At 38.3% G+C, this 23261-nt stretch overlaps 1 protein-coding gene across 8 annotated transcripts in view; it reads left to right on the top strand.

The window, feature by feature from the left end:
- Positions 1-23261, top strand: part of myt1b (myelin transcription factor 1b) — a 127778-nt gene that overhangs the window by 92562 nt on the left and 11955 nt on the right. For 7 of the 8 annotated variants that reach the window (XM_069883902.1, XM_069883904.1, XM_069883906.1 and 4 more), the window contains 3 exons: positions 463-546; positions 16879-17100; positions 22302-22393. In XM_069883902.1, the coding sequence (XP_069740003.1) occupies positions 463-546; positions 16879-17100; positions 22302-22393 (398 nt within the window). The remainder of the gene's footprint in view (positions 1-462; positions 547-16878; positions 17101-22301; positions 22394-23261) is intronic. The other variant, XM_069883907.1, reaches the window with a different exon arrangement.

The raw sequence follows: 23261 nt of genomic DNA, 5'->3' as shown, positions 1-23261 counted from the left end.
GGCAGATCTCAATTCCAAATCTAGATTATCAAATTTATCAAAGTAATAAATCTAAAAAATAATATTAACTGCCCAATAATAAAATCTCAAATTTGGTAAGGCCATACCACCTTATTAGGTTGCTGTAAGTGAAGCTTATTCAATCTGGTCCCCTTACCATTCCAAATATAAGATGAAATCTTAGAATCAATATTATCAAAATAAGATTTTGGAATAAAAATTGGGACAGCTTGAAATGGGTAGAAAAATTTAGGAAATATTATCATCTTAACAACATAAAGATGGGGACCATCTTTATTAAGTGTTCAACACCTATTATCACAATCAGTAACTTCTTCCCAAATATCTTCTCAACTAACGCACAGCAATCAAAATTATTCATTTGCGTGAGATGCGTCGATATGGAACAACAGCAGTCATCCCCTTCATTGCCAGTCAGTCCTATTCTGGTTGTTTTTACAGCTTGTCAGGTTGCCCACGTGCTAAGAAAAGTGGACAGAAATTAACACCTACCAAGGATGATAAGGAGGATCCTGAGCTCATGAAGTAAGTTTTGAACGTATTGCTCTCCTCTGGTCTTCAATGACAGAAGCCAGTTCAGTTGTGTCTCACACCATCCCCCACCAGAAACCGCAAAAAAAAACAACTACCTACTCATCCTGCAAATGATTAGAGGTCAGCTTGTTTTTCACTAAATCATAACAGCATTTAGTTGCAGTTCATGCAATAAAAGCCTCAACTTAAACTTTTATATCCATTATTATGATCAAAGCAGAATCTCCCAGGGCTCTTTAGAAAAACAATTTGTGAAATGAGGAATAATTAGGAAAAGCGGCAGAGGTGACTGAAGGTTTGGTTGATGAGATAGATTTTGAAGATGATGTCCAAGATGTGGAGAGATAAAGTGGATGTGGAAGTTTGAGAAAATAATTCCAGTGTGGAAGGTCTGTGGTGGTTCGATGTGCAATAACTGGTGGATACAGCTCAAAGTGGAATAACAGTGTGAACTAAGTCATACTGCTGGAGAAAACATCTGAGGTAAGTCAGGCCTCAAATGTGAAAAAAAAATTTGAAAGGAACATGGTTTGAACTCTGTGCATTACCCAAGTATTGTGGAGGTGGGAAGTGCGATGTTGAACGAACAATTCTATTAAATCTCATTGTGGTATACCCTGTGGAGGTGTACTTTTGTAAATGATACACATAACATCTTAGAAAACCTTGTCTGCAAAACTGATTATTTTTACCCAACTGTACAGAAACTGTTGGTTTCACAATAATGCAGAAGAGCAAAGTCGTTTAAACTCTTCAGTCATTAACAGGCTATGTTAGAACAATATTAAAATGGGCAGTCTTAAAATTGTCTGTTGAAACTCTACCAATTTTGGGAAAGAGACTGCTTGCTAACCAGCTCCGTGCATACCTGCGACTCCAGATTCCACCAGATGGTTACTATTGTGTTCAGAACAATCTAAGATGGGTAATTTCCACCCTCCAAAATTTAAAATATTTGTGCAGTGAGATAGACAACATGGCTCATTTCCTGTTTATGAATGAGCTGACTTTTCATAATTGGACCTTGGACTTCAAATGATAAAGCAAAAATAACAGTTTTAATTTAGAATTTTTCAGTGCTGAATGTCCAAAAATGGCAAATATTGATTTGAAATGATTCTTGTTGGTTATTACCAACTGAGACAAATGATACAATGTTGGCTCAACAACAGAGTCTTGCACTGTCGACATGTACAAATCCCTGCTAAAAATAAGCACTGTTGTTCTGTCCACCAATATCAAATCTCCACATATTCAGCAGCCAAAAAGATCAACAATTGTTCAGTTATTTCCACTACCGATGTGGCATTTATTGTGTGGAGTAAAGTAAAAATATGGGTCATTAATTCTGCAGAATATTTTGCATCGATAATGACAGTTTATTGTGTCTAGTTAATTAGAACACGTTGTAGTTTATGCTTTTGCTGTTGGAAAGCATTTTTTAACATTTTTGGAGCACGAAGCGACAGCAGTAGCGTTTTAGTTTAATTTCGGCATCATGTTTAGTGCAAATTTCATGGGTTGAAGTACTGTTCCTATATTGCACTGCTCTATGTCATATGAACATCCCACCAGCATATTAAAATAATGCATAACCATCAAAAAGGCTCGTCTCTCGACAAGAATTTGTGCGCAGCCGTCCTATCTCCCAGTTAGCCACCTGAAAGTCAATATCTATTTTAAGCATTCATATCTAATGTCACAATCAATCATTTAATCCTATATATGTTGTCAACAAACACATGGACCTTTTTCTCCATTATTGTTTTTCTCAATTTAAAAATTAAATTCTTATCTCAGACAGTTGAAAAATCAGAATATCTTCATGATAATCCTTTAACATTCATAAAGCTAATGCTCTGATTAAGGTCTATAATGGTCCCAACATCTACTAACTCAGCTATGAAGAATATAGCTTTTTGAGTTTTTTTTAAAAAAAAGCAAAAATTAAGGACACTTGATTCATCCCAGAAACATGGGGTCGTAAAAGACACACATTCCAATTTGCAAAATTCTTTTTGAAGAGCTATTCCTTCCCATCTAATTGCACAATAAATATTCTTTGTCCTTTTAATAGTGATCTGAAAGATGTAGAATGGAATAAGAAATTAAAACCTTTGATAGGCATTAGAGTCAAATGAATGAGCTTCCATTGATCACTTTCGATTGAAAAGCTGAAGGTTTTTTTTTGAAGGTGTAAATGCCCTGCAGCTGATAATGTTCCAAACACCAGCAACAGGATCATTTCAGAATTCAGGGACTACACTAACATCTGTAGTGAAAGAACAGAAGTGTGCACTCTGCTGGAATAAAGCAAGTTATATCGACACTATTCTGTTAACAAACATAATTTAAATTTAGATATACAGCACAGAAACAGGCAACTTCTGCCCACGTGTCCATGCCACCCAATTTACCACCAATTAATCCATACTCCCGGTATGTTTTGAACGGTGGGAAGAAATTCCGAGAGAAAAACCACACAGACACAGGGGGAATGTACAAACTCTTTAGAAACAGTGCAGGATTTGAACCCTACTTCTGATTGCTGGCGCTGTAAAGGCATTGTTGTAAAGGCATTGCACTAACCATTTCACCAACCATGCCACCCCAGTTTGAATCAGACTAAAGCAAAATTGCCAACAATAGCAGCTTTTTTCAATTGGCAGCTTTTATATTTTGTGCAATTAAGACTCTCAGCGATCTCCTAGTTCCCTTTCCTTTTGCAAAGCTAATGGTGGAGCTCAATAAATTGACTTGAATACCTTTGTCATGCCTTTACAGCGCCAGCAATCAGAACTTTAAGTTGTTCCTGGTTCTACTTGTAGTAGGTTTAAGAAAGGCTTTTTGATATGGAGGGTGAAAAGCAAAAGTAATGCAAAGGACAACCCTTACCAACTAAAATTTTCAGGCTTTCCTTTCCAATTTCTTATTATCATGATTGTTTTAAAAATACAATTGTACAAGAAACTTGTGAACAAATGGTGTGGCATGCTATCAACATGTTGCCCTGGAGACTACTGTAATATTTCAAATAGACACAAGCTGCACCTACTGCAGTTAAACTGATGCATTGGCCTTTCTTCTGAAGTAGGCCCTTGGACAAAAGGATATCTCTTGTCCAAGGACCTACTTGGACAAGAGATATCCAACCAGAGGCTTTGAATGAACAGTGAAATCTGGAACCTGCTGGGAGCCAGATCACAGGCATTTAAGTCCAGAGGTCCAGATCAGTACAGCAGGAGAAGATGTGACCTGTGGAAAGCTATCTTCTGCATGGTGGAGATTCCAGATGAAAATGGAAACAAGGGACACCTGTCCGCTGTGGCAGGGCCTAAATGCCATAACATGTTATAAAACCAAATCTGGTAAAGTAGCAGTTCCCAGAGGAACTCAATGCCTTCTACACCCAATTTGACAACAGTAAGAGTGAAGAAACATCCCTCTGCACCCCCATGTCCCCTGATGATCCCATCCTGTCCGTATTTGAGGATAACGTACATACCGCCTTCAGGAGAGTGAATCCGAGGAAAGCATCCAGCCCAGATGGAGTAGCTGGCAGAGTATTAAAGATCTGTGGTGACCAACTTACCAAGATGTTCATGGATATCTTCAATAACTCACTCTAGCATGGCATGGTGCCCACCTGTTTCAAACAGGCGTCAATCATACAGGTGCCCAAGAAGAATATAGTAACCTGCCTTAATGACTATTGACCAGTAGCACTTTAATCAACAGTGATGAAGAGTTTTGAAAGACTGGTGATGAAACATATCGGCTTCTGTCTGAGCAGTGATATGGATCCATTCCAGTTCGCTTATCATAGAAACAGATCTATGCCAGATGTCATCTCACTGGCTCTACACAAAGCCCTGGACAGCAAAGATGCATACATCAGGATGCTCTTTATCGACTACAGTTCAGCATTTAATACCATCATCCCCTCAAAACTGATCAGCAAACTCCAAGACCTGGGAGTTAACACCCTTCTGTGTAATTGGATCATGGATTTCCTCATCTCCAGACCACAATCAGTGAAGATTAGTAAGAACTTCTCCTTCACAGTCTCCATCAGTACAGAGCACCACAAGGCTGCGTCCTTACACCCCCCCTCCCCCCCCCCCCCCCCCCACTGCGCTCTACTCACTTTACACCTATGACTGTGTAGCTCGGTACAACAATAACACCATCTACAAATTTGTTGATGATACCACAGTAGTGGGTTGTATAAAGGAAGGAGATGAGTCAGCAGATAGGATGGAGATTGAAACTTGGCTGAATGATGCACCAATAACAATGTTACCAAAACTAAGGAGCTGATTCTTGACTTCAGGAAAGGAAAGCCAGTGGTCATTGGGGGATCAGAGGTGGAAAGAGTGAGTAAGTTCTTGGGAGTCACTATCTCAGAGGATCTTTCCTGGATCCAACACACCAATGGCATCATGAAGAAAGGACGTCAGCACATCTACTTCCTGAGGAGTTTGCGGAGGTTTAGTATGACACCAGAAACCTTGGCAAATTTCCTCAGAGGTGTGGTGGAAAGTGTGCTGACCAACTCCATCACGATCTGGTATGGGAACAACAATACCTCTGAGCATAAAGCCCTCCAAAAGGTAGTGGACACAGCCCCGGACATCACAGGCAAAACTCTCCCCACTATTGAGTACATCTACAAGGAATGCTGTCATTGGAGGGCAGCAGCAACATCAAAGACCCACACCGCCTGCCACGCACTCTGTTTCGCTGCTGCCATCAGGAAAGAGGTATAGGTGCCACAAGACTCGCACCACCAGGTTCAGGAACAGCTGCTACCCCTCCACCATCAGACTCCTCAACAAATAATCAGAGACCCATTTAAGGACACTTACTTGTACACTTCATTGATATTCTTTTGATATTTGTGTATTGCACAGTTTGTTTACATTCATTTTCTGTTTATAGTTCTTCTATTTGTTTACATGTTTATGCTGTGTACAGTTTATTTTTTGCACTACCAATTAGTGATAATTCTGTCTCGCTCGCAGTAAAAAAGAATCTCAGGGTTGTGTGATGTCATATGTACTCTGAGACTAAATCTGAAAATTTTACTTCCACTCCTGTTTTGTGGGTTTGAGGTGGCTGATGAGGCTACAAGGCCACCCATATTCTCTGCTAGAGGTAGGAAGGAGGTGCTTGATTGGATTGAACTGAGGAATTTATAGGTGTGTGCACTCTTGCTCTTTATGGTTGTCTTCTGCATATTTCTACTTAATACCATCCTGAATCCTGCATCCCCATTTTGAAAGGTCACAGGCCAGGGATTCACATGTATTGGTGAGCTTGTTACACTTTTTAAAGGAGGATTTGAGAACATTCTTGATTCATTTCCTCTGTCTACCTGGAATCCCTTGCCCAGCGATCAGAAAAGAATGTCTGTTGAAGGAGTCTGATGGCAGTTAAGCAAACAACATGCTTTTTCCAGTGGAGCAGATTGAGTGCAATTAAACCTGTGCCTGGGAGAGTAAAATTGTATTTGTTTGCTTATCCTGCCACTAGATCTGTAGGATTATTTTAATTTTTAAAATATATTTACAGTATAATAGAAGCTGATGCCGGCCATTGAGACCTGTGCTTAACCTACAACTCTGTACGTTTTGAAAGGTGGGAGGAAACTGGATCTCCCAGGCAAAAGCCACACAGATTATGGGGAGAACATATAAACTCCATACAGACGGTGCCAGATTCAAACCTAGGTCGCTGGCCTTGTAACAGTGCAGCGCTAACCACTACACTAAGTTAATTGTGCTGCCCAGTGTGGAAACAACATTGTAGATAACTCTCCAGTGCCTTAAGGTACATCCTGGAACTAGTCCATGTATTAGTCATAGAGTTTCACAGCACAAAAATCAGACCATTCGGTCAACTTGTTTATGACAACCTTTGGTTGTTCCATCAGCCTGCATTTGGCCTATAATCCCTCTAAACCTTTCCTGTCCTTGTATCTATCTAAATGTCTTTTAAACATTACAGTTCCATCTTCACCATTTCCTTTGGCAGCTCGTTCCACGTACCTAACACTCGCTGTGTGTGAAAAGTGCCCCTCTTTAAATCTTTCCCTCCCACCTTAAATCTGTAGCCTATATTTTTTTTAGACTCCCCTACTCTGGGGGGAAAAAAAGTACTCCGGGAAGAAAAATTTCAGCCCTTTCACCCTCTCCTTATAATTCAAGCCCACTTGTCCTGGTAAAATTTCATACATCTTTTCTGCATCCTTACCACCTAAATGACATATTTCATTCTGCTTCAGTCTAAACTCTTGTATTGTGTTTTAAGGTGAAGCTCATACTGGGCCATTATTCCCATTCAAACTCATCTTAATGACTATACAGCTTTAGCTATCAACTACACTGAATGGAGGGGAATTTGATCAACCTTTTTAGTGGAAAATCATGGAAGAAATGATACTTAGTTAATTTTTTGTCAGTTTCCTCTCTTTGTTCTTAATTCGAGTAAAAAAAAATAGTCGACTTGAAATTATGCCTTGCACTACCAGAAGAGCATAGATAAGCATAAGACCTTAATGAAGACTGAAGGCCAGCAGAAGTTGGTCATCAAGCCTCATTTACATCATTTCAATGATATGTCTGTTGATGCTTCCAAAGGCTTCTTGCCTATTTAAACTGTTGAATATTTGACTAATCACTACTTCACCCATCATAATTCAATTTAATAGAAGTGCTAAAACACTCGTACATATTTGTGAATCTAATGCTGTTTCAGATGAACCAGAAAAATATTACTTGAGCCAAACATCTTTCAGTCAGCTTTGAGGTCGTAAACATCACTTCATGAATTTGGCACCTTTTTACCCACAATGAAATACAGTCAAATTTGTCGAAAAACAAAATCTCATCAAATCAATCCCTACGGAAAGAACAGCTTTAATAGTTAAGGTAAAATAGCTCCATAATAAGTATATTCATTACAAGATGTGGTTGTTTTGGTTTTCAATAGCAGCTTTCATTTATGCCTGTTCACCTTTTTAGATTGCTGTGCTTTGCATCTGTATCATTGATGATAATGTAATAGGAGCACGATTAATGTGACCTTCACAGCAACATATTCCCAAATTAATAGAAGTGGTTAATAACTGATGATTCAAGGCTCCAATTCTGAATTTACACCCACACTCCTGATAGATGAATGACATTATTAAAATTTAATTTAGAATGATTCTGATAGCGTTACTAAACTGCATCGCTAAACACTTCTCAGAAAATTATATTCCTGAGGAGGTTTATGTAATGTACAGGATAAAACTCAAATTGATGTATTATTATCCAGAATATTTATATCAAGTGGTTTTTCAAAGTAGAGTTCATTTGTTTGCATCATATCATAAAAATTCTTTAAACCAAATGAACCACACTAATTTACATGATGTAGCTGTATCATTATAAAGGAACTACAAATATTTTTAAAGTTTTATTATTATTACCATCTTAGTTTGCAGTCTCATTCGGTTTTGGAATGAGAGTATCAAAATTATTTTTGATTTACAATTTAAACTTTTGAATAAAATGCCATAAACTAAACAAATGTTATTTCATTGCAATAAAATGTTAGAATTTAACCTCAAATTGAGCAATTAAGAGCAATTTCTAATGTCTGAATCTCAAGCATCTGGCTTTTTGGTATGTACAGATCTCCCACCAACATTGGCAGGACTGTTGGCATTGCAGTTAGCGCAATGCCTTTACAGCACCAGCAATCATGACTGGCCTTGGGTTCGAGTCCCGCGCTGTCTGTAAGGAGTTTGTACGTTCTCCCCATGTCTGCGTGGGTTTTCTCCAGGGGCTCCGGTTTCCTCCCACCATTCAAAATGTACCGGAAATGTAGGTTAATGGGGTTTAAATTGGGCGGCACGGACTCATGAGCTGAAATGGCCTGTTACCGTGCTGCATATTTAAATGTTTTAATTTAAAAAATTAAATATTAAAAAATAAATATTATATTTTATATTAAATATATTTCAGCAATGGCTGAAATATCTTTCTCCTTTGGAGTTAAACAGTATGCATTTGACACAATGCAATTAAAAGATTAATATACAAAACTTGGAGACAGGGTAATGGTTATGATGAAAGCATATAATGGTCAATAAACCCAGTCTGATTTTCTTATCAGAATGTAAGATGAGTTGTTAATTCACAATTGCATATTTTATCCTCTGACCACGACCATCTTTAACTCACTTTCCAAAAGGATATGAATTCTGAAACAGTGCAAAATAAATTCCACATGCAATTTTACGAGCTTTGGAATCTTTTTTATTAATTTGTATAAATTTTACTAACCTCAGCAAAATTGGAAATTTTACAATGTGTTAATGAGGTCTAAAAAATAATCCATTTAAATAAAGTACAATTATCTTAAGATATATTGCATTATACTTTAGAGGAGGGAAACATATGGAAAAACAAAGTAACAGCCTCTTTCCCAGTGCAACTCTCAGTGCATTTTAAGGGAATGCTATTTAATTAATCAATTATCTCTGCGTGTGCTAAAGGAACAATTTTCACCAGATGTTAAATATAACAAGTTTAGGTTTTCTAATTACCATTAAATGTTGCTATATTTTATATAGTTACCCACATATATGTAAGAAAGTGAACCCCCCTGCTGGTAAAAGCATTGTTAAAAGTTGGGGTGAATGGACTAAGGCAAGTAATTTAGACAAGTCTTCTATTTATTTTCATTGAAGAAATACAGTTGGTTCTTCTCAAACCACTTAAATCTTTTGTCTGACACATAAAGTTGTTTAAAACTAATTTAAGTATCCAAAAATCAAGAGTCAAGAGTCAATTGCATATAATTGCTGAAATTCCTTTTTGTGAATATTTTATTTTGAGAATTTTCAATCAACATGCAATCTAAACAAAGAATAATCAAAAAGTAAAACATCAAAATCTATAATATTAGCAAAATAATACAAATATCGATCCTCAGTCGATATTAAAGTGAGAAAAAAAATGAGTCAACATGTGATTCAATTATTATAAAGAAAAAAAATTATAATAATGCTACAAAAAATGCAAATTCAGTGTCCATGTTGAACCAAAGGTAGAAAAAGATAATAGAGAGAAAGAACAAAATAAGAGGAACCCTCCCACCCCCTCCCCAAGAAACAAGAAAGAAGAAAAAGTAAGAAAAGAGAAAGAATAAGAAAAAAGATTGGCTTCACCTCGGGTAAACCCCACTCCCATCAATGGACAAATAACCTATCTAGGGTCCTTGGTGCTGCGAGCACCAGGGGGAAGAGGGAGGGGAATTGTTAAAGATTTACCCCAATGTACCTTAGGTATGAAAATACATCATACCTGTTTCTGAGGTTATAGGTGATCTCCAGGAGAACACAATTATGTATCTCTATCTTCCAGCGGGCTAAACCTAGTTGGGAATCTGATTTACAAGTAACTGCTATATATTTCCTGGCCACTGCTAAAACAAGCTTAAGAAATTTTAATTGATATTTTGACAGCCACATTTTAGATTTCCCAAATTTCCCAATAAAAATAATTCAGGTACTTGAGGGTATTGAATTCCAGTAATTATTGTTCCAGGAGATTATCCAAATCTTCCCAGAAAGGCCTCACTTTAGGGCATGACCAGGTTGAGTGCAAAAAAAAGTACCTATTTCTTGACCAAATTGAAAACATTGGCCTGATATTTCCAATTTGAATATATGTAACTTTTTTGGAGTAAGGTATAGCTGATGCAAGAAGTTATATTTCCCCAGCCAATACCTTACTCTAATTGAGTTAATCATGCTGTTCTTACATGTTGGACCTGCAAAATGGATCAATTTGTATAACCCAAATCTGATTCCCACCCTTGTCTTGATTTATCAAGCCCTTGATTGGAGGTTCCCACCTGAAGTAAGGAATCAGTTTTTGAAATAATATTTTTTGTGCTCCCCTTTCGAACCAGTCTCTATTTTGCCACATGGTGGTAAGGTTAGTGCTGTATCTAATTTGTCCCTTAAATAGGATCTTAACTAAAGATAGCAGAAAAAAGATATTTAAAACTACATATTTATTCCTAATTTGCTCATATGTTGTAAATTGTTCCTGCTCATAACAATCCTCAATACACTTGACCCATCTTTGGGACCAAGTGTAATTGCTGAAATTCTACCACCTGTTCTTCCCTCCAACATATATAGTCATAAAGGATAGTGAGGTGAATTTAAGGGGTAATTTTCCAAACAAAATAAATGTTACATATTGTCTGTTAAATGACATAAAGTCAGTATTTTAATTAATTATATTTGCAAGAACCTCTTAAAATTACATTGTAACTTTTGCCATAAGAGATACCAGTAGGACTGTTTATCAAATGTTTTAGATTGACTTATTTGACAATGTATGCCTCAATTTCTTATTTTTTTTTTCTTATTTAAAATAATTATTTGAAGGAGATTAACTGATATTACAATTTTAAAATGTGTTTTTTTTGTGATGAAAATCACTTTCTCCACTATTCTTGTTACCTTTTTTAAATATATTACAAGTATTTTTCAAGCATTTTTTAATTATTTGATTTAAATATGTGCTTCTTTGTGACATGTTCGACATTCAGCAATATGCAAATATGTTTGAATAGGAACTTAGAAAGCAAAAAAAAAGTCAAGACAGATGTATATAAATAATTAATCACAAACTGGAAATATCCTCACATTTCAAAATGTAACTTTATTACAGATATAAATCTTTCAGAAAAAAACATTATTTTTGAATGGCCTGAGCTGGCATTTAATGTGACAGTAACATTTTCAGTATAGAATTCAGTGGTGAAATAGCAGTGTAAACATTTGTAATATGGTCGGTTTCATTTATATATTAAGCCATGACTCTAAAATGACCACATGATAAATAAATGAAATGTTAATTGCCACTCTTGTAGGAACTGAATGGAATGTGTGCCTGCAGATTATATTTGCCAAAAGCAACCCCATAAAAAAAGTCACCAAAGGTTATGTCTTGCATCACTTCTGGTGGCCTTAACTTGGCTGCTGTCACTGGGGGTCATCATCCTGATAACTTTTAATTTCCTGATAGCACTTCCAACATTTCGTCCGTTGGTGATTTTGACAATCCTTGTTAGCAAAATTGGCAGATGAGAAGAATACTCAATTGGTTGAGTACCCAACAATCCAAATTAATTACATAACAGCTTCTTCAGATTTGGAATTGTAAATTGACAAGCAGAATACTAAATCTGCCTGTACAGAAACTTATTCAGAAAGGTCTTTCAAAGTCATGTCAAATTTAACACTACCCCACTTTGACACTAATCAGTGCAACTATCATCCAGGTTATGGGGAAGTCATAAAATTGAAAAGGTATCATAAGATACAGGAGCAGAAATAAGCCATCCAGCCCATCAAGTCTGTCCCGCCATTTTATCATGAGCTGATCCATTTTCCTGGTCAGCCGCACTCCCTGGATTTTTCCCCATAGCCTTTGATATGCTGGCTGATCAAGAACTTTTCCATCTTTGCCTTAAATACACATAATCACATGACCTCCACTGCAGCCTATCACAAAAATTTACCTTGCTCTGGCTGAAGAAATTCCTCTGCATCTCTGTTCTAAGCAGATCGCCTTCAATCTTGAAGTTGTGCCCTTTTGTCCTGGACTCTCCCTCGATGGGAAACAACCTTTCTACATCTACTCTGTGTCTTTCAACATTTGAAATGTTTCAATGAGATCCCTCTCATTCTCCTAAATTCCAACAAGTACAGGCCAAGAGCTGTCAAACGTTCCTCATATGATGATCCTTCATTCCCAGAATCATGCTTGTGAACCTCCTCTGAACCTGGTCCCACATCAGCACATCCTTTTTTAAATGAGGAGCCCAAAATTGCTCACATTTCTCCCAAGAGAAGTCTCACCAGTGTTTTATAAAGCCTCACCCTCACATCTCTGCTTTTATATTCTATTCCTCTTGAAATGGATGTCAGCATTGCATTTGCCTTCTTCACCACTGACTCAAGATGCAAGTTTACCTTCAGACAATCCTACAAGAGGACTCCCAGGTCCCTTTTGCATCTGGATATTTTCAGTTTTATCCCCATAGACTACCCATTTATTTTTTCTGCCAAATTGCATGCCTGTATACTTTCTGACATTGTGTTTCTTTTGCCACTTCTCTGCCCATTTTCTTAATGTGTCTAAGACCTTCTGCAGCCTCCCGGTTTCTTCAACACTATCTGCTCTTCAACTGACCTTTGTATCATCTGCATTACTCTACTTGGAAAATAAGTTGCTTAAATAAAGCTAAATAATAAATATCACTTATGACAGGAAATACATTTGTGGATTTGACTAAAGAGTCAATATTTTATTCAGTTGAACTCAACAAGATATGTTACTTACATCTAATATTTAGTTTATACAATAACTGTCAAGTTAAAAATAGTACAATAAATAGCAATTTTGGCTTCTCATTTTCTTGAATAAGTGTATAATTTTGGAGTTATACTTTGCATAAAGGAAAAACATTGTACTTGTTTCATGTCAATAATATTAGCCTCAGAACACCTCTACAGGATTTCTTCAGGCCAATGTCCCCAATAACTTGGGCCCAACCATCTTCCTTTGGCAACGACCTTCCTCCATGAATATAAAATCATCATTATAGTTGTTCACTGGTGATTGCACAGTCATTTTCCATTACCATTGCCTCATATGATGTGGCAGTCTGCACATCGTGACTGAGAAGTGGCAAGTACATCCATGCCGCTCACATCCCAGCATTGTCCATCTCTAAGAAAATAAAATAAATCAACTGCTTGTTCACTTTCATCAATGCCCAGAAACTTAAGGAAACCCTAAAAAATAGTCTGACCATGAAAGCAGGTCAAAAGCAATCTAGTTTGAAGGGAAGACATTCCTCAAGAGCTGGTCGGGTCTGCATCCCAAAAGCACCGCAAGTCATTAGACAAACAGTAGTGGGTACCTCCATCCCTTCTAAGTAGCAATTATAGTTGGTCAATAGATGCTGACCACCGCCCCCCCCCCCCCCCCCGCAGTAATGGAGAAATCCCATGAATGAATAAAAACTTGTCACTAAGCGAGAGCTGGAAAGGCAGTCCTCATGGTACTTGTCAGAATTGCGGGAGCTTCATTCGTAGCCAAATATTCAAATTATGGTATAATGAGATGGACAATGACTTTTTAATTTTTGTTTTGTATTTTTACCACACTAAATTCACCTATTTAAGGTATGCATTCATACCATTTTAATTGTATTTCTATTCTCCTTGTGCTGTGTGTATTATGAAAGTTAATAAAAAGAAAGAAGATGTGCATTAAAATGCAGAGATTGCATTACTCTTTAAAGCTATAAAATGAAATCCTGAGAATTTTAGAAAGAGCATGTGATGTACCCTGTTAAATTATCACCCAAAATGTGAAAATGAAATCTATCTCTGTTTTAAACCCATAACATATGGGACCAGAATTAAACCTTTCAGTTTATCGAGTCTTTTCTGCTATTAAATCATATCTGATATATTTTTGCTCTTAATTCAATTTTCCTACCTTCTCCCTATAACTTTTGACATCTTTACTAATCAAGAACCTGTTAGCCTCCACTTCAAATACACCCAATGACAGCCTCCACAGATTTCTATGCCAGTGAATTCTACAGATTTACCACCTCTGGTTTAAGAAATTTCTCTTCATCTCTATGCTAAAGGGATGTCCTTTTATTCTGAGGCCTTGCCTTCTGGTCCTAAACTCCCACTACTGGAAACATCATATTCATTCTATCCAGGCCTTTCAATATTTGGTAGGTTTCAATAAGATCCCCCTCATCCTTCTAAACTCCAGTGAGTACAGGCCCAGAGCCACCAAATGCTGCTCATATGTTCACTCTCACATCCCCAGAATCATTCTCATAAACCCCCTCTAGACCTTCTTTAACACAAACACATCGTTCCTTAGATACGGAGCCCAAGACTACTCACAGTATTGCAATCCACTCAAAATTAATGTTGACATTGAATTTGTCTTCCTTACTCCCAACTCAACCTGAAAGTTAACCTTTAAGAAATCCTGCACTTGAACTCACAAGTCCGTTGGACCTCACCCTCCCTACTTAGAAAATAGTCTTCAACTTTATTCCTTCTGCCAAAGTTGTGGCCACACCTTTCGCTATAATCCATCTGTCTCTTTTTTTCCCATTCTCTCAACCTGTCAAAGCCCCTCTGCAGACTCTCTGCTTCCTCAACAATATCTGCCCTCCACCTATCGTTGTATCATCCATAAACCTGGCCACTAAGCATTCAATGCTATGGTCCAAATTATTTACATGTAACAGGAAAAATAGCAGACCCAACACTGGCCCCTGTGGAACGCAAGTGGTCAACAACAGCCAACTAGAAAAGGCCCTCTTTAATCCCTCTCTTTGTCTTCTGTGAGTCAGCCAATCTTGTATCAATGCTAATATCTTTACTGTAATACTCTGGGCTCCTATCTTGTTCAGGAGCTTCGTTTGCAGCCCCAAGTTAAAGCCCTTCTGAAAATCCAAGTAAACAACATCTACTGACTTTCCTTTGTCTGTCCTGCTTGTTACTTCAAAAAATTCTGACAGATTTGTCAGACAAAATCTCCCCTGAAGAAAACAATGTTGACTTCAACCTATTTTATCATGTGCTTTCAAGTACCCCAAAACCTCACCCTTGATAATGGGCTCTAGAATTTTACCAACCATGGAAGTAAGTCTTAATTTCATGACTTTGGTCTCTGAAGAATGAAGTGATATTTTCAATTTTCCAGTCCTCTGAGGCCATTAATGACTAGTGATTCTTGAAAGATCATTGCCAATCTCTACACAATCTCTTCATCTACCTCTTTTGGAATCCTCAGCACCTTCTCTTTAGTAATAGCTATTAGACCCACTCCTGTCCCCAACTCTCAAATTTCTAGCATGACACTGGTTTCTTCCACAGTGAAAACTGACAAAATACCAATGCAGTTCACCGTTTCTTTGTTCCTCGTTATCACTTCTCCAAGGTAATTTTTCAGTATCCACTGAAAGAGCCAGTAGTATCTCTTTTACTCTTTATATATCTGAAAAACGTGGATATCCTCTTGTATATTATTACTCACTTACTTTCATATTTCTCTTTTCCCACTTAACTGCTTTTTTTATTATTGTCATCTGTTGTTTTTAAAAGTGTCCCAATCTTCCAGCTTCCCTCCAGTATTTTTTGCTTTGATGCTGTCTTTGGCTTTCTTTGTCAGCCACTGTAACTTCATCCTCCCTAAAGAATGTTGCTCCTTCTTTAGGATGAAATGATCCAATATCTTCTGAATTTCTCCCAGAAACCTCTAAAATCATCCTTGCTAGGGTCCCCATCCAATCAACTTTGACCAATTCCACTCTCATGCCCCTGTAGTTACCTTAACTCAACTGTAATATCGATGTATTCACTTTTAGGTTTTCTGTCACAAACTGCAGAGTGAATTCCATCAAATATGATCACTGCCTCCTGAGAGTTTCTTTACCTTAAACTACCTTAATCAAATCTGATTTATTGGGCAACACCAAATTCAGAATTGCTTCTTTAGCTGCTCTAAAAAACATTCTCATAGGCATTGTACAAATTCCTTCTCTTGGGATCCAGCGCCAACCTGATTTTCGCAGTCTCCCTGCATACTGAAGGTATGATCACTATAAGAGTGCATCTCTTGTATGCCTTCTCTAACACCTGATTTAATTTGTACTCTGCATCCTGGCTGCTACTTGAAGACCTGTATATAACTACCACAAGTCATTTTACTCTTGCATTTTCTCAACTCACAAGGACTCGATATCTTTTGTTCCTATATTTTTGTAAAATAAATTGCATTTGGTAGAGATACTAACTGGTTCACTTAAAAACAGAGCTAAATGCAGAACATTTTTTTAAAAAAACCACCTTAAATTATTTGCAACTGAGTAAAAGTATAAAAGTGTTGGTTAATATGCATAGGTACTTAAATTCTATGAATGCAAAGAAACCTGGGGCTTGTCATTTACATGCAATTTTGTGTCTATTTAATGTAAATAACAAGAAACTACAATAATATAACATGTCATTGAGCAGTGGCTAAAGGGCATTCCTGGTTAACAACTGGATTTATAGATCTCAACACAGATCTCTTTTACATTTCCATTGTTTTAATTATATTTTAAGTATATTTTTGTTGAATTTTTATGATATTATACTTTTTACCTCGTTGCCATTATTGAACAAACAGCCAGTAGTATCAAGTCTCTGTTTTCCTTTAGATGTCCTGTTCCTGGATGTGATGGGCTCGGGCACGTGAGCGGCAAGTATGCATCACATCGCAGCGCGTCTGGCTGTCCTGTGGCTGCTCGCAGACAAAAGGAAGGATTCCACAATGGGACACCATTTACTTGGAAACCTGTGAAAGGAGATGGACCAGCCTGTCCAACCCCAGGGTGTGATGGATCAGGGCACGCTAATGGGAGTTTCCTTACACATAGAAGGTATATGACACTGTCCTACAATTAAGTATTGCAAATAATACTTAGGACTTCTACTTGTATTATAATTAAAATACAGTCCTGATCTAATTATTCTAAATTAAGTGCATTATCAAGACATAATGTTTTTTTCTCTATCAATTAAAATGATGAATATTTAAAAATAAATGGGTTAATGCCAATTGAAAAGGCAGTGGAGAGTTTAAGATATTATGGACCCTATTTTTCTTCCATTTTATTGCAATCGATATAAAACATAGAATTCTTTTTTATTAGAAATAGTTCTTCATCCTCAATCCATAATATTTCCAAAGGGTAATATTTATTACTACATCCAGGCAGGATATAGCATCTGTAAAATGAAACATATGATATAGGAAAATAGAACATAGAAGAGTACAGCAGAAGAATAGACCCTTCAACTAATGATGCCTGCACTGAACATGAGCCCAAATTAAATTAAATCTCTGCTGCTTGTCTATGATACATATTCCTCTATTCCATGCATGTCTATCTGGGAGCCTCTTAAACACCAGTATCTTGTCTGCTTCCACCACTACCCCTGGCAGCCCGCTTCAGTCACCTACCATTCTCTGAAAAATAAGTTGCTCAGCACATTGCCTTTAAACTCCCTCTACACTCCCCCACCCAGCACCTTAAACATGTGTCCTTCAGTATGTGACATTCATGTGAAAGGAGGTGGGCTAATCTGTCCAACTCCAGGGTGTGAAGAATCAGGGCACACTAATGGGAGTTTCCTTACACATAGAAGTTATATGGGATAAAAATTGACTGTGTGCCCTATGCATCTCATAATTTTTTTTAACTTCTATCAGATCTCCCTTCGGCCTCCAACGCTCCAGAGGAAACAAGCTAACTTTGTCCAACTTCTCCTCCTTGCTCATCCCCACCAAGCCAGGCAATATCTCTTCTATAGTCTTTCATAAGCTTCCATGTCCTTCCTGTAATGGAGTAACAAGCTAATGCTCCAAGGATTGGGGAAATAATACAGTATTAAACTTGAATGCTAAAACATTTAACCATTGCTGCAACTTTTTAATTAGATTTAGCTGTAGCCCTGGCATTGCCAGAGTTCCTAGATCACACATGTCAAACTCTGGCCCGCGGGCCAAATTTGGCCCGCGATATAATTATATTTGGCCCGCAAGATCATTTCAAAAATGTATTAGAGGTGGCCCGCCCTGCAGCAAGAGCCAATGCTGTTTTTTGGTAGTGTCACCCCCACCATCCTCCCCCTTCATTGCACATCCTTCCCCACCCCCTAACTATCCCCTCCCACCTAAAACCACCCCCCTTAAAAGATGGCCAGAATATTCTCAAAAAGGAATCCAGAATGGTAAAGTTCCACAAACCTTCTGCTGGGAATCCTAACAACACCTGGGCATCAGATCCACAGGACGCGGAGGGAGCAAGAGTGTTGCAGGTTGACCGTGCAAACTTTGAGAACGGGGAAAACAAAATTGTAACACGAGAAGTCTGTCGATGCCATCAGCCGGCAAGCCAGTTGGAAGGCTCCCTGCACAACCAGTCACTTCTCCCACCTGTTGAGCGGTGCGGCGGATTGGCGAGCGCCTGTGATTTCCTGTCGGCGCGATGGACATGGCAGACTGCGCACGACCCCCGCTGTTCCGCAAAGGCTGATCGGCAGCGCGCTGGGCCTGAGTGGGTGGGTAAGCAGGGGTGGGCAGAGGGTGTAGGTGAGGAGTAATGGGCAGGGGAAGTTATGGTGGTGCGAGGGGCAGTTAGAGGGAGGGATGAGTAGAAGGAGGGGTGGATAGGGAAGAAGTAAAAGGGGAGGGGCAGGGCGAGTAGGGGAGGGGTGATTAGAGGGTGAGAGACGGGTAGAGGGAGTAGAGGGGCGTGTATAGGATGGGGTGGGTAGAGGCAGAGCGAGTGGAGTGAGGGGTGAGTAGAGGTTGGGTAATGGATTGGTCAGGTAGAGGGATGGTGGGTCGAGGGTGAATAGAGGCCTAGAGCCTGAGGAGTGAGCAGGAAATGCTGAGTCCTGATGCAGGCCAAAATGGACACAGCCTGTGAATGCTGACTACATCTCCACAGGGACCAAATATGTTTCTCTTCAGGTCAAGCAAAAGGTGAACTTGAGCTACCTACTCCTGACCTGTAACATTATCCTCCTAAAGTTATATCCTAAAGTTTAACATTACATATGTTGAAAGAAAAGAAAACATGCAGATGTTGTTGAAAATTTTCAATAATTATTTAGTTCGGCCCTCAACTTAGTCCAAGTTTTTAATTTTGGCCCTCCATGAATTTGAGTTTGACACCCCTGCCCTAGATGAAACTGCTCCCTGATTTGTTGTCTTGAAAATAATGTTTTGTTAACCTGAGCAAAAGGCCAAAAACAACTTTGTTACCTTATGTTACTCTTATATGTTAAAAATATAATTCTTTATTATTTGAGATAATAATAGAAGCCTGGGATTTACAGTTAGTTTATTCATGAAAATTTAGTGCCCTCAAGTGCAATTCCTGGTTTTACTATTTTAATGAAGACATCAAAACTAGAGTCAGAAAATTATAGGAATGCATAGACAATTTGACAACAAATTATACCACTGATAATTTCTTGGCTCATGCCTGGTAACATTGAGTTTTGCAATCGACTCCATGGGAACAGGCCATTCAGCCCACCTAGTTCATATCAACCAATGTGCACCTTTCCTTATTGATCCTATCTCCCAGCACTTGGTCCAGCGCCTTCTAGAACTTGGTGATATCAGTGCTTATGTAAACTCTTCTTAAATGCTGTCAGTAACCCAACATCAACCACCCTCTCCAGCAGTGTATTTCAGCTACTTATCACTGTCTGGATGAAGATCCCCTTCATATCCCCTCCAAATCTCTTCCCTCTTACTCTAAATCTATGTCCTCATTTGATCTTCCTCTGAACTGCTTTTTCTATAAATACCCCTCATCATTTTATATACCTCAATTTTTCCCATCTTAACCCCCTCCGCTTAAGCAAAAACATATCCAACTTCTCCAGTCTCTTCTCATAACTGAACTGCTCTATCCCAGGGAACACCCTGATGAATCCTTTCTGTACCTTCTCCAGCACTCTCATATCTTTCTGATTGAATGGTGACCAGCCTGCATGCAGTACTCCAGAGACATCTGACTAAGGTCACAAAAAGTCATGGCACAACCTTTCTATTTCTGTATTTGATGCCCCATCTAATGAATCCTAGTATTCGATATGTCATCCTAATTGCATTATCTACCTGTGTTTCACCTTCAAGGATCCGTGAACCTCTGCTCCAAGATCCTTTTCCTCCTCAATGTTTCCTAAGACCACAGCACTCATACTGTATGTTGTACCTTTGTAATGCTGTGTAATACTGTACTGTGATGGAATGCTTTGAAAGGCTGGTCATGGCCAGAATTAACACGTACCTAAGCAAAGAGCTGAACCCACTGCAATTCACCTATCGTCACAATCGCTCCTCTGCAGATGCAATATCGCTAGCTCTCCACGCAGCACCAGATCATCTCGAAAACAGCAAATCATACATACAACTGCTCTTCATTGACTCAACTCGGCTTCAGTATCATTATTCCCTCAGTATTGGTCGAGAAACTACAAACTCTAGGCCTCTGTACCACCCTCTGCAACTCATTACAAGACCACAGACAGTACAAATTGGAAACAACATCTCCTCTTCAATGATTATCAACACAGGCGCCCCCCGAGGATGCGTGCTTAGCCCACTGCTCTACTTGTTATACACCTATGTGTGGTCAGGCATAATTCTAATGCCATCTACAAGTTTGCCGATGACACCACAGTTGTCGGCAGAATCACATATTGCAATGAGGAAGCTTACAGGAGGGAGATAGATCGGCTCGTTGAATGATGTAACAACAACAATCTTGTGCTCAACGTCAGCAAAACCGAGGAGATGATTGTAGACTTCAGGAGGAAGTCCATGGAACATAACCCAGACCTTATCGAGGGCTCAATAGTGAAGAGGGTTAAGATCTTCAGATTTCTGGGTGTCAACATCTCCAAGGATCTGTCCTGGAGCCTCCACGTTGATGCAATCACAAAGAAGGCTCGCCAGTGATAATACTTTGTCTGAGGAGATTCAGCATGTCACCGAAGACTCTCGTAAACTTCTGCAGGTGTACTGTGGAGATCATTCTGGCTGGTTGCATCACTGCCTAGTATGGAGTCACCAACTCTCAGGAGAAGAATAAAGTCCAGAGGGTTGTTAACTCAGCCTGCAGCATCATAGGTACTGGACTCTACTCCATCAAGGATATCTATGAGGTGGTGTCTTAATAAAGCAGTCTCTATCCTCAAAGACCCCCACCACCCAGGCCTTGCACTCTTCACTCTGCTACCATTGGGAAAAAGGTACAGGAGCTCAATGAGCACTCAATGGCACAAGGACAGTTTCTTCCGTCTGCCATCAGATTCCTGAATAATCAATGAACAATAGACATTGCCTTACTTTTCGTGAACTATTATTTTTATTTTTTATGGTATAATATGAATGTTTGCACTGTGAAGCTGCAGCAAATTTCATGACTTGTTCAGGACAATTGATTCTGGTTCTGAAATGCCTCAAATGGCTTAAGTTTCATTTGCGATTTTCAGTCCATTTCACCAAAAAGTTGATATCTCTCTGCCGATCTAAGACGATCAACAATTCCGCCAACTTTTGTGTCAGCTACAAATTTACTGATCATACCTTCCACAGACATTGGTCCCAGCACCAATCCTTGTGGGTTACCTTTTATCAAGGATATCCAAAACAACTCTCTATCATCACCCTCCTATTATCAAGCCAATTTTGTATCCATTTTGCCAATTGACCCTGAATCTGTTGGACCTTAACTTTTTGAACCAGTGTCATATATGAGACCTAGTGGAAAGCCTTGCTCAGTGTAGGCCACTTCTACTGTCCTGTCATCATCAATACAAAGCCATGTTACTGCCTCTGGTTAGTCTCTGCATTTCCAAATGATCTTTTACCCAATCCTTCAGAATTTTATCAGGCACTGAAAATGTAGTGCATTGATCAGGTTTTAATTATTTTACTTTAATCCCAGTTTTTTAGAAATCTCCATCTGTAAATATCTAGTCATAATTGTAAGGGTACTACCAAACTCACACAATTGACTTGTTCACTCATAACTTTTATTTCTCTTTTTTAAAGTCTTTCTGGCTGTCCAAGGGCAACTTTGGCCATGAAAAAAGCAAAATTCTCAGGGGAAGATCTACTAACCACAAAATTTAGAGCTAGTGATGGTAAGATACAATAGGAATTGAAATTTAATGCAATCTTCTATTGTGATTTGAAACCATATAAATATTATTTACAAGGCCACTGTTTACAGTTTCATAGAAAATGCTTGGAATACAGAAACTTCTCCCCAAAATGTTGGTATCAATAGACAGAATTTAATTTTCTACATGACTTTAAATCAGTCATTTATATTATAGAACTTCTGTTTTCTGCAATGCAAGATGTATGTTTTTGGAACAAATGAAATTGATATGTGCGAATGCAATGAATGATATTCACCTTAACCTTAAACATTAATGTGCATTTAATTGAATTATTGAGAGCGATAAAGCAAGCAACAAAGTATTATTTATAGGAAGGAAAATGTTGGGGAGTATTCCCAGCTTATATGAAAAACTTTTACTCACAGTATAGATCTTATAAATAGTCATTGTTAAAACCAATCTAAAAACTTTTAAACAAGATTGCATTTTCTACTAAATTTTGGTGGTACACAGCATGATGTCCAAGTGGCTCAGTTCTAAGTACTGATCAATTTGTTCAGACCAGCCTGAGAGCAATTTCTAACATTAGCCAGCCAGAGTAAACTTTCATTGTGGGTTCATAAATTTGTAGTCACAATTATAATGATTTTTTTGGTGTCCACTGACTGCAAAATAGCTAATTGTGAGCTCACCAGAATGGCAACACTGCAAATCCAAATTGCTGGACACTAGGAGTGGAGCAACAAGATCCCACTTATGACACCATTTGCTATGCTGTTGAATGGAAATACTTTCAAAAATAAGCACTTCCCCAACATCTTCCTCTATTTACTGAACATGTGAAATGATGTTTACAAATATTATCAGCAGAGCATTTAATTTATTC

The sequence above is a fragment of the Narcine bancroftii genome, chromosome 6 (assembly GCF_036971445.1).
Source record: "Narcine bancroftii isolate sNarBan1 chromosome 6, sNarBan1.hap1, whole genome shotgun sequence".
NCBI classification, from domain to species: domain Eukaryota; kingdom Metazoa; phylum Chordata; class Chondrichthyes; order Torpediniformes; family Narcinidae; genus Narcine; species Narcine bancroftii.
The sequence above is the reverse complement of the archived record's forward strand: the minus strand, read 5'-3'. Positions and strand labels throughout refer to the sequence as shown.